This window comes from Lytechinus variegatus, chromosome 1, assembly GCF_018143015.1.
Source record: "Lytechinus variegatus isolate NC3 chromosome 1, Lvar_3.0, whole genome shotgun sequence".
NCBI classification, from domain to species: Eukaryota; Metazoa; Echinodermata; class Echinoidea; order Temnopleuroida; family Toxopneustidae; genus Lytechinus; species Lytechinus variegatus.
Genome location: NC_054740.1, coordinates 14,442,970 through 14,454,806, shown reverse-complemented (window position 1 = coordinate 14,454,806; position 11,837 = coordinate 14,442,970). Strand labels below are relative to the sequence as shown.

At 38.4% G+C, this 11,837-nt stretch overlaps 1 protein-coding gene across 1 annotated transcript; it reads left to right on the top strand.

The window, feature by feature from the left end:
- Positions 1 to 105: 105 nt before the first annotated feature.
- LOC121406804 (protein ABHD18-like) lies at positions 106 to 11,091 on the top strand. Its single transcript, XM_041597677.1, has 11 exons — positions 106 to 321; positions 1,450 to 1,534; positions 2,272 to 2,372; positions 3,408 to 3,486; positions 3,748 to 3,860; positions 4,546 to 4,684; positions 5,939 to 6,136; positions 6,562 to 7,210; positions 8,379 to 8,572; positions 9,355 to 9,413; positions 10,500 to 11,091. The coding sequence occupies exons 1-11, from the start codon at positions 224 to 226 to the stop codon at positions 10,600 to 10,602; spliced, it is 1,818 nt and encodes a 605-aa protein (XP_041453611.1). The 5' UTR covers positions 106 to 223; the 3' UTR covers positions 10,603 to 11,091.
- The last annotated feature ends 746 nt before the right edge of the window (positions 11,092 to 11,837 follow it).

Sequence of the window (11,837 nt, the reverse complement as noted above, 5' to 3'; positions counted from 1 at the left end):
TTCCCGCGGCGCGGCACGTGCATGCATAGCTGGCGCACGCACAAGTCATGCAATTCCATCATGTTTACTTCCGGGTTGGGCATGTTGGCTAAGCTAGAAGAACACTGCACAGTTGAGAAAGCCAAGCCAGGACCCGATGATATATTTCCCACTTTTTTCATTGGATTTGGCTGTCACATGAAACTCGACACATATTCAAGAGCAACTTTAGAAACGGAAGATCATGTATGAAAAAGCGAGTGCATTCGATCGAATTTATAGAAGTTTGCTGCTATCCAAGTTTTTCACGCGAGGATGGGGGAATCCAGCGACGATCAAACGGTAAGTGACCGGGCTGTACCGGCCTGTTAACACCGTGAACTCCGCTTCCGAACTCAGCCGAGTCCATACGTCCAGCTAGCTTTAGCTAGCAGCTCCAGTCCAGGCACCCGTCGCGTCGGACGCACCGTCTGTAATGTTGTTCCGTTTTGTGTGCATGAAAAAGTCTACCTCAACCTCAGTCAAGGTACAAAACTCGCTTTAAGTTGGATACTCCTGACCTTGGCAAAGGTGGGAAAAAATGCATATTTATTGTAAAAAAAATATGTTGAAACAGCAATAATTTCTTGCTTTGCCCCTTGATTTCGCTCATTTTCCATCCTCTGGTTAGCCTCAAAATTGGTGATTTAGAGCTAACATCAAACATGTAGTTCCTCACACGTATGAATAATTTGCTGCCGATTTCAAAACATTGCATGCGTATGTGCGAGGGTCTGAGCTTGGCACTCACACATGCACATGAGATGTTTTGATATCTGCAGCAAATTATTTATACATGTGAGAAACTCCATATTGGCTCTAAATCTCTGATTTTGAGGCTAACCAGAGAATGGCTATGGAGCGAAATTAGGGTGTAAAGTAAGAAATTAAGCTTTTATTCTTTTTTGATGCATTTTGGTAGTATAATTTTTACAATAAATATGCATTTTTCTCACCTTTGCCACTCTGAGTATCCGAGCGAGTTCACCACCTTGATGTTCGGGTAGGTGGAGCATGCATAAACATCACTTGAGGTAGTAAGAGTCCCGGGGGGAGGCAGTCAAATGTATTGCTGTACACACGCATGGCCAAATTATTTCCACCCCCCCCCCCAAACAAGTTTTTTTCTTTGTGCAAATAACCCCCTGTTACAACTATTTACACATTTTGGCCCCCAAACAAGTTGTCGCCAGAATATGACCCCCGGGAAAAAGCTTGGGGGAAAAAAATACTCTATTCACGTTTGGCTAGTCTTAAAAAAAAAAGCTTTGGAAAAAAAAACATACCCTAAATACGTTTGACCCTGCGATTGACCAGTCTTTCAAAACTACCCCTTTTTTTAAAGTACAGAATTTTAAATCTAGGGTCTAGACCTAAGTTTTTATCAAGTTTGCCTTTGTCTTATAACTTTTTTAACTTTTTACTTTTCAGGCAGTTTGATTTCCTGAGAGTTCTTGCAGATCGTTCTTCATGTCAGCATCTTGTTAATGAACACTACCCTGTAAACATTGATAGCGTGAGTAAATTTCTTTAGTTTTCAATGATGATGGATGGTGGGGCGGAGTCTTAAAAAATGACAAGGAGAAGGGGGATTAAAAATGACCTAAAACTTTTTGGTCATTTCTATTCCTCCTCTGCTTCTACCATATTTAATCCCCCTTATCCTTCTTTTTCTCTTTTTTGTAAAAGAAGAAAGAAAAATGATGAGAATTAAAAAAAACCTCGCAATTTACAATTCGTTTGAAATCATACATGTAAGCCTATTCTTCTTCCCTTGGTCATATTTCAGTCATGTAAGCTCTGTCATTGAAGTAGGTAGACATGCTAGGAGATTGATTTACAAATTAATTGATTTGTAACCTTTTGGCTTAAAATCCAAAAATACATGCAGGTTATTCAGTGATTTACCAGCAAAAAAATTATAAAGAATAATCCCGATAAGTTGAAAAAACCCCAGTAAATTACTATTGGTTTTGATGTAAAATTCAAGTCTGTATTAAAAAAAGCACCAAAAATAGTTTCCCTGATTTGGATATATATGTCCATTACATACAGTAGTTATGAATTGTTACATTATTAGAAAAATAATCATTGCTATATGTAGCAATTACTTGAAATGATTAATAAGTTTGGAAGGTATTTGTCTTCATTAGCTCTGAATGTATTTTGCCAATAAAGTTATTGACCATTCAGCATTACCCAACATGTTTATAGTATGTACTCTTGACAAGAATTGTGTTCATCCCTCAACAGGATGTCGAGAAGGGCGAAGTGCGGATTGTTGACGGAAACTTCAGGTCCCCTTTTGACCGATACCTTCCTAATATCATGCCAAAAGAGGTCAAAACAGCAAGGTAAGATGCATTATTATCGGCGGCATCAAGTATAAGGGTCAAAGGAGAGCAGATTGATTCCGCTCCTTCCGTACACCTCCCTAGATGGTGCAGGGCATAGTTTTACTTCTCAAATTTTATAGCATATCTGGCTGAAAGAGAAAAGTTGTCAACTATTTTCTGTATATAGTCCAATGTAAAATAAAATTGCAACACAGAAGAAATTTGTGTAGCAATCCTGGAAAGATTTGGAGTAATACAAGGAAAATTATTCCCGGGGATTTTCTTAAAGTTCTTTGTAACTGGTGATCCTTTCTCGGGCCCTATTAATGAAAATTTGATGTATATAATTTACCTCAGAGTTGCTCATAATTTACAAACAGCTTTAGGAAAGACCCACCTGGATACATTGGCCAGAGTAGTGGTAATGTTTCTTTGCCCTATTTGGAAGTTATGCTTGACTTAAAATACAGTCGGTGACCCATAGGCCTGTACAGTATTCTGACTTGGGTTGAATTCAAAATGAGCTAAAATCATGGTTTACAGATAACTATGGATAGCTATTAATGAGACAAAAATCTGGAACAGTACAGGTTCAGTTTACCAACCCATTTCATTATTGAATTATTCTCACTTGCTTAGAATAACAACTTCCTGGTAAAACAGTTTTGTATAGCATCACACCAAGCATAAGAAATATGCAGTATAAACAAGGTAAACATTTATGGCTTTCATAATTTTAGCACAGAGTTAAACCATGGCCTATGTTAAACTGGATTTCGGTATACAGGCCATTGTGTTAAACTAGATTCCTGAAAATTTTCCTATTACCCTAATCTAATTTTGACTGGCATTGAGATACTTAGTAACAACAAGAATGTTATCAACTTTCAGCACAGATTGAAAAGAAAATGTTTGAGAGTCTGATATACTTTCCAAGAAGAGTTCATTTGGGCCCGTTTTACAAGGAGTTATGATTGATCTGATCAACCACAACTATGGAAAGCCAGCAATGTCAACAACTTAAATGTATTTTTGTTCTTTTTTTTCTTTCAGATTTCAGCTGATAGTTCCTACTCGATGGCCCAGCCAAAGGAAACCAGTATGTATCCATATGGCGGGTACAGGTGACCATGTAAGTAGTACAGGAGTGACAAGACTTTAGGTGATTTCAAGTTCGGGGGTTGGTGCTGGTGTTGGTGTTAAAAGCACAATATAGATTACCTTCTACAGCTCCAAGTTTTGCTAATTTGATTACATACACCTATAAGCATCGTTAGCCAAATATTTACACTTTATTAAATAATTGCAATAAGAATGATAAAAGTGAGCTGCTGAAACTTGTTCTTTCCTTGTACCTGATGAGTTGTTGATATTTCTTTATCTTCATTTTCAGTTTTTCTGGAGACGGAGGACATTCCTAGCGAGACCTCTAATCAAGGAATACGGCATCGGGTCATTGCTGATTGAGAATCCATTCTACGGATGCAGGAAACCCAAAGAACAGCTGTAAGTGCAGTAATATATATTGTTGGATCCAGGTACTCTAAGCAACATTTTTTTTATATCTTTTTATTTTAGTTTTCCAGGGCTCTTAGGGGCATTTTTTTTTTGGGGGGGGGGATGGGACGAGTTAGCCTGAATCCCCATGTATTTTTCTTCTGTGTTCAAGTTCCTATAAATTTCAAGTTTTGAAGTATAACTATGAGCTCTTCTCCTATAACATATTATCATCACCTATCCATTCTTAAACAAACGTAAAACAGGAATGCAGAAGGTCTCATTTAAATAATTCTTTGGTATGACTCTACCTGGCATTGATTCCATGACCTGCTGTCCATTGGGTGGGTGCTCTTCCACTGAGCCACCATGTCTGGTCCAAATTCAATGATTTCAATAGCTTTGAACATTTAAACCTAATATTTTGCTCCAGCGTCAATTGTTCTGCTCTAAATTCCACTCTCTAATCGAATGAACAACTTCGAACCCTGGGTGTGACACTATACCCTACCCTAAACCTAGCATAAAACCCTATTGCGACTCTACCCTTATCCCTAAATCTTAGACGAAATTTAGCCCAGAGCAATTGTCGCAGGAGCAATTGTCATGTCACCATCATAACAAATTAGATGAAACGGGCCTCGATGATTATAATCGCCTCATGTCATCACTTGACCTTGATGTTTATATTCAGACGATCCAGCTTGCGGCATGTGAATGAGTTGTTTGTGATGGGAGGAGGTCTGATCCTGGAGGGATTGGTCATGCTACATTGGTGTGAGAAACAAGGCTTTGGACCCCTTGGCCTGACAGGAATATCAATGGGTGGGCATGTAAGTATTTAAACTCTTTTTGATAGTAAAGAAAATTTATATATCTTATACTGGCCAATTTCGTAGATACTTTTCTGTTTGTAGCAAGTGTAAACAAATATAAAAATAAAGTTGATGTAAAGATTATGATATAAATAAATTGAAAAGTTAACATAATCTTGTGCGATCAATAGTGTGTTGTTGCTTATGTATATACAATAATTTCTTATTCTCTTAATAATGAAGAAGGATGTCTATTCTATTATATAATTGTAATTGATGCCTTAGCAGTTTAACCCCATTTTGATTTTGTTCAAATTGACATGGATGTTTACCTATTAATGGTAGTGATTTTTTTTTTTACCTGATTGCTAAGAAAGCATGAATGCTTGTAAGCAAGCAACCAGAGGACCAACTGCTTAAGGTCCTCCCCGAGGATGTATGCCTTACCAAAGGGCACTAGCGCACCAAGTGGGAATCAAACCTGGGTCACCGGAATCCAAACCCCCCGCTCTACCGACTGAGCTTGTCTTTTCATGGTATAGCTAGGTAGATGTGGGTGATATACACAGTAACAGGTGTTTTCAGTCACCCAGAATAAAACTTATTACTAATACCATGTAATTCTCTCTATATTCCATCCATTGCCTTATGTAATAAATGCATTTATCTTCCTTTCTTCTGCCTGAAAATAAAAAAAGTAATGTTTATTTGCTTGTACATTATAATTCGCTGAGCCCCAAAGATCATATATAATGTAGGTACTTCCAGTGTTTCTCACAAATCCCTGGGTCAGCAAACCCATTCAACACCAATAATGATAATAATTATGATAATAGGCAGTTCTTGTATAGTGCATAACACATTATATGATATAACATCCCTGTGAATGTGGAGCGTTGTGGCCCAGTGGATTAGTCTCTGGGTTGTGGGTACGAATCCCAGCCATGGTGTAATTTCCTTCGGCAAGAAATTTATCCACATTGTGCTGCGCTCGACCCAGGTGAGGTGAATGGGTACCCAGTAGGATTTATTCCTTGAACGCTTTATTTTAGCGCCTATTATTATGGCGGCTTAGCTACAGCCGGGGTAATAATATGATACTAAGTATCAAAGCACAGTTGAGTATATGCACATAGTAACTGTGCTATATAAATGGACGTATTATATTATTATTATTTCCAAAGTACTTGCATACATACACAGATTCCTTATGAAAGCTCCTATAAACAAAGTGCCTTAAACTAGAATCCATGACTTATGTTTTGTCCCTAGATGGCATCCCTAACAGCAACCAACTGGCATAAGCCCATCCCCTTGATCCCTTGTCTTTCCTGGAGCAGTGCCACACCTGTCTTTACGGAGGGAGTCCTCAGCGGGTCCATCCCGTGGCCCGTCCTTGTTACTCAGTACATGGGCCAACACCTGGAGTATGAGAGGGAGATCATGAAAAGGCTGCAGAAGTGCCCCAAGGTATATAAAACCTACTTTAGTGAAGTGACCATCTATCTACAGGTTTAATGACCACAATTTTGGTGTACCTTGAAAAACATTCCCCTCGATCTGGAACATTTATTACTTGAACATGTCCATAGAGACTACATTCTAATAAAGACCACTTCTCTGTTTCCCCTAGTTGTTATATTGTAACATATTTTAATATAATTGATTTCAGGTTTACATTCCGCGATACCTCCTTATTTTTCCTTTTTTTAGGCCATCATCAAATATAGTCATCAGGAGATAGATGTCTCTCATATTTTCATCATTCATTTTCTTCATAATAACAAACAAACTCTAAATATTTGTTAAATGATACAATTGGTCAATGGCTTTGAATGCTATGTTGTGAAATATGGAAATGAAAGCAAACCAATATTCTTTCTCTTTTGATGCAGACGGATGCGTTCAGACTTGGACAGGAGTTTGCCTGGAGCTACCCCGAGAGCCTGGACGATCTCCAGGATGTCACAGATGACCAACCAGCGAGAACCCACCAACATTCACATCACAAGAACTCCAAGACTGTGCCAGAGGATTTGACAAAACCGCCAAGATGTAACCAAAGCAAGAATACCGTCCAAGAGTTGAATCAGTGCAATGGAAGAACAGAATCGTGCTCGATGAGTGACGAGAAACAAAACAATAAAAGTGCAATAGATGATTGGCCAATGAGTAAACTGGACTTGCAAGCAGCTGTTGTGAACTCTTTGAATGGTTCTCCAAGCGAACTTAATAGAGACTTAGGGAGTTGCCAAACAGACGATGTTAGAGTAGAATGTGCGCAAGATTCAAAGACACATGTCAGCAACCTGAACAGCTCTTGCAAAGGACCATCCGCTGTAGATAGTGAGATCCACATTCATCATACAAAATGCAGATATACAGATACAAACAAAGGATCAACTTTGGATGTGCAAGATATTGCTGGAGTTCAGTTTTCTACAGATAAAAATATTGCAGCCAACCCCAAGATATCGGAGAAGAGAAGCGGTGGAACTCATGAAAAGGAGAATAAAAAGAGAAAGAACAAAGGGAAGATCACAGGTAATTACTTTAAGAATGTATTGAATTGAAAGCGTGCAGGAAGGTCATTGCAGTTTATTTTCAGGGAAGTGTTGCATTACCAATTTTGTCCAACTTTTCTGAAAGTTTATTGGCTGAGAAGCACTGTTACTATGGTAACTGTTGGATTAACAGGACTGGTCAGATTAACCATCTGACAAATGCTCCCCAGGTCATTGGATAAACCATTTATCACTTGTGTACAAATTGGCAGATTTTATGTGTTTTTGAGGCCCTTGTGGACTGTCAAGCGTCGGCTTTCATGAAAAAATTGATTGAAAAAAAAGAAAAGACAACAGGTATTACTTTGGGTAGTTTTGTCTGTTACCCATGGTGGTCAAGTTTGAATTATTAGAAACTGTCTGAAATGATCGAGCTGGTGGTCACTGGTGCACCTAAGACTTGGATGCTATAGGTTAAATTGGTACCTGGTTGGATGTGTAAGTCATTGTTGCTTATCCGTTATTAATGATGATAATAGCCAATTTTTATATAGCGCTTATCCCAGAATGGCTCAAAGCGCTTTACAGCATATTATTACCCCAGTCTTTTTATTCATTTCAATCCGGCAAGAAAAGTGCACAAAAGTTTCCACTCCCTGGGGAGCATTCCTTGCATTCATCGCAGCCTCATTATGGCGCTGGCAAATTCAAACATACAATATCTTTCGCATCCTACCGGGTACCCATTAAGCACCTGGGTCGAGAGTGGCAAAGTGTGGATTAACGCCTTGCCAAAGGACGCTAGACCACAGTGGGATTCGAGCACATGACCCTCTTTACAAGGAGAGAGTCAGAACCACTACACCACGGCTCAATGGTGACTGGCCAGAATACTCCCCGGGGAGTGGAGGGTGTGCATACATTTTGTGCTGGAGTGACTGATTAAAAGACTGATTTATCACGGTACAAACTAATTTATGTCTTAAGCGCATTATAAGTAACCAGGGGAGTGTTTCATGAAAGGACTTGTCAGACGTTTTATCCGACAAGTCCTGTTTTATCCAACAGTTGCTATAGTAACAGTGTTCTCAACCAATCAGAATCCAGGAAAGTTGTCAGATCTGACTTGTCGGACGAAAATATTGATGAAACGCCCCCCAGATTATTATTATTATTGTCAATCTGTTCTTACCCTCCACTTCTGTCAGATATGGAGAATTACCAGGAGTTGAAGAAGGAGGCATTGGAATTCATGAGAGGAGTGATGGATGTCACTACGTTTGTTGGAAACTTCTCCACTCCCGTGGATTCTAGCTTGGTGATCATCGTTAGCGCCTTGAAGGACGGCTACATCCCAAGGAAGGGGGTGCCAGGGCTTGATGATATATGGCCAGGAGTTGAGGTGAGTTGACCCTTGGTCAACGCAAAATTGAAGGGGGGCCCTGGGCGGTTTCTCTATACTGCTGTCTCATGACAAAAAAAAATACTGTAATTCTGTGGAATGGGTATCTTACTCTTAGATATGTCATTGTTTTATAAATTTGGAAATATACTGTAAAGAGAGTTTACTGTACTTGCTTTTGAAACCCTTGTATTTAAAAAATTAGAGGTAGGCTATGTGATGCCTTTTAGCATCATGTAGTTGGAGAGCATACAGAAAATATCCCCAATCAAGAAAAAAAAATCTTCCTTGTGTCATGGGATGGCAGAATAGTCCTCATAAGTTTAAAGAGGTTCCTGTAAATTTCACAGAGACATGTGTATTTCAAGAGGTTGGTGGCATGAGTGCTATAACTTGGTATTGAATTTGGCATTGTAGTCATATGAATTTAAACAGCAAAGTCACCAGAAAACACGAGGGAAATTGGACCTTTTCATGAATAGGTTTCATGGTAAATTTTGCAATCATATCACTTTTCCTTTCCCTCTTGCTCTTCACCCTCTGCCTTTAGTTTTAAGGTGTACATATAGTGGTCAATATGAATATGTCATCGAATTGTACCTTTTCTAACAATTCTGAGTGATTCCTCAAATGTTCACATGTAAAATCATATTGTATTTAACCGAAATTGAAAAACATTGTCAATGTAAACTACATGCAATTCAGCCTTTGGGCTGTTGTGTGTGGCTCATGTAATAAATAGCTTAACAGTCCATTTACTGAACCTTGTTTTATCGATACAGGTACGATACATTGATGGAGGACACGTTGCAGCCTTTCTCTTCAAGCAGGCAGAATTCAGGTACTGTATAATATAACAGAATCTGAATCAAACAGAATACATTATCCTATACTTAACAGTTCAACCTTACAAACCTCTGTCAACCACACTTCCTTCTTCACATACAGTCATGCTAAAAAGTTAGTGAACCTGCCAGAAAATGAACATATGAAGTGTTCAAGTTCTGCCATGTTTTAGATATTTAATTGTGAAGTCGGGTGATAAATTATTGCATTCAATGAAGTTTGTTTCTGTGGGGTTGCCGCACATTGTGATGGTTGTCTACATTCAACACTCGGCATGAAGGAGTGCATATTGTGGTGGGGTTCACTAACTTCCTGGCATCACTGTATCTTCACTTTTTCAGCAATAAAGATCAACCTAAGCTCTTCTTCAACAACTGCCCCTATGTCATGCCCAAAACAAGAAAACAGGCTGGCTTCAATTCTTTCAACCCTTTGCTCCATGTCTCTGGGACAAACCCCCTCCAACTGTACAAAACAGTACCTCGCTCCATCTATTCAAAAAGCATCTGTTTATGATTGTCGATCTTAACGTGCTTTAATGCTTTTTATCCTCTAAAGAATGCACTATATAAATCCCATTTCCTATGTTACATCTGATGGTTTCATAAACGTTTGCTGAGATGTAGACTTGACCTTTAATATGTGGGAGGCACTAGGCCAATGCCTTGAAATAATAATCCTTTTTGCAGCCTGACCCCCATTTTTCTCCATCCTCATGATGACCCAAGTCAGCTTGATCCATCCGAAAAGGGGTCAGTCATACAAGCTTTTTAGAGTGGCCCACAAGTAAAAACAAAATATCTCTAAAATATTTCTCACAATGTGCATTTCCTGTTTACTTTTTTTCCCTTTCTTTCTTTCCAAAGCTAAAAATGATTCATGTTATGGAATGCCCCAGTGGCGGACCGTGAACCGGAGGAAGCAAAGTATTGGAGGGGCACTGTATTGTTAGTGAACAATGCTGTGCCCCTCCAATGCTTTGTCTCCTCTTGGTCACGGTCCGCCACTGGATCACCCATTAATAGAAACAAGATCTCAGTCTCGATGTATATTTCTTGTTCCACCTTTTCTTTCTCTACAGGAAAGCTATAAATGATGCCTTCAACAAGTACTTGATCAAGTATGAGAGCATGCCTACATCTGGAAGCAAATCAGATCTGAAATCAAGGCAGGAAAACAACTAAGGGTGCATCTATACTTGTATTTTCAGGGCCAGAATAGTAATATAATTTGAACCATTTATATAGCACATATATATTTACGAAAAGTATATGCTACTGTGCTTAATACTTGGTATCATATTATTACTTTAACTAAACCACCACATAGGTGTCAAAGATCGTTGCATACCCATTCAACTAACCTGAATCAAGTGTCGCCATTGTGGATGAATTTTACTTTTAGCGGAAGGAAATACTCAACCAAAGATTCTCTGATTGAAAGGAGGGAGTCAGAACCACTAACCTTGACACTTTCTCATAATCAGTGAACTGAAATAGTATCGGCAGGTATGTTACTCCCAAATATTGGGCAATACTGCTAGCAGACCCATGCCTGGTAACTGAATTCAGCCCATCAAAGTTGAGTGTAGACCAGTTCTGGGCAATTTTGGTCACATGATCTTTTATTTCTTTCATTATGATAGGCAGATTTCAAAGCTAGATATTATGTAAGCATGCCTTACATAGCAGGATGAAGGAAATGAATAGATCAGTTGACTAGAATAGCACACCAGTGAACACTCCATGAAGGTATTTGTTGCATTTCTACTTTGAATGCATTAGCATGTTATATAACAATGTACTTGGCCAACTGTGAAATACCAGTCATTAGTGGATGCATTGTTTTTTTTTGTGTGGATCTAGTGAAAAACACAGTTCAAAGGAGTTTATGAATAATCAAGACATCAAAGTTGGTGCTTATCTCATTATAACCATCATATCACTTTAGTATTAATGACCTTCTTCTGATCATGCACAGAATGAAATTACGAACTGGCTTATTGGCAAAGCAATCCTTACCCATCGATTATTTTAAAAAATATTCAAAACAATCTACATTAACCCTAATAAGATGGAGGCGGGGCGGGGATCAATATATTTCGGGATAAATCTGCCGGACAAACTTTTTTTACTGTGTTGCTCGCTAAATTTTTACTTTCAAGTCTAACGCAACATTTGAGACCAACAAATAGTGTTTTTAACCAAAGATTCATCAATGTATCATTACTTTACCTTTCACTGATCAAAATGATTTAATTTCATTGTTTATTGTCAAAATAAAGTCCCAGATAATTTCTATTCAAATAATGATAAACAAAAGAAATTCAAAAGCAATAAAATACATAAAAAAATAAATGTGATGTTGAAATTTTTTAAAAGTACATTTGATCAGATTCTTATGAAGAGTCTGTGAACCA

Bases quoted from the DNA above. Each gene is read 5' to 3' on its own strand.
- LOC121406804 (XM_041597677.1), top strand. From the start codon at position 224: ATGTATGAAAAAGCGAGTGCATTCGATCGAATTTATAGAAGTTTGCTG. The intron at 8,573-9,354 runs GTGAGTTGACCC...TTATCGATACAG, and splicing joins ATATATGGCCAGGAGTTGAG to GTACGATACATTGATGGAGG. The intron at 9,414-10,499 runs GTACTGTATAAT...CTTTCTCTACAG, and splicing joins TTCAAGCAGGCAGAATTCAG to GAAAGCTATAAATGATGCCT.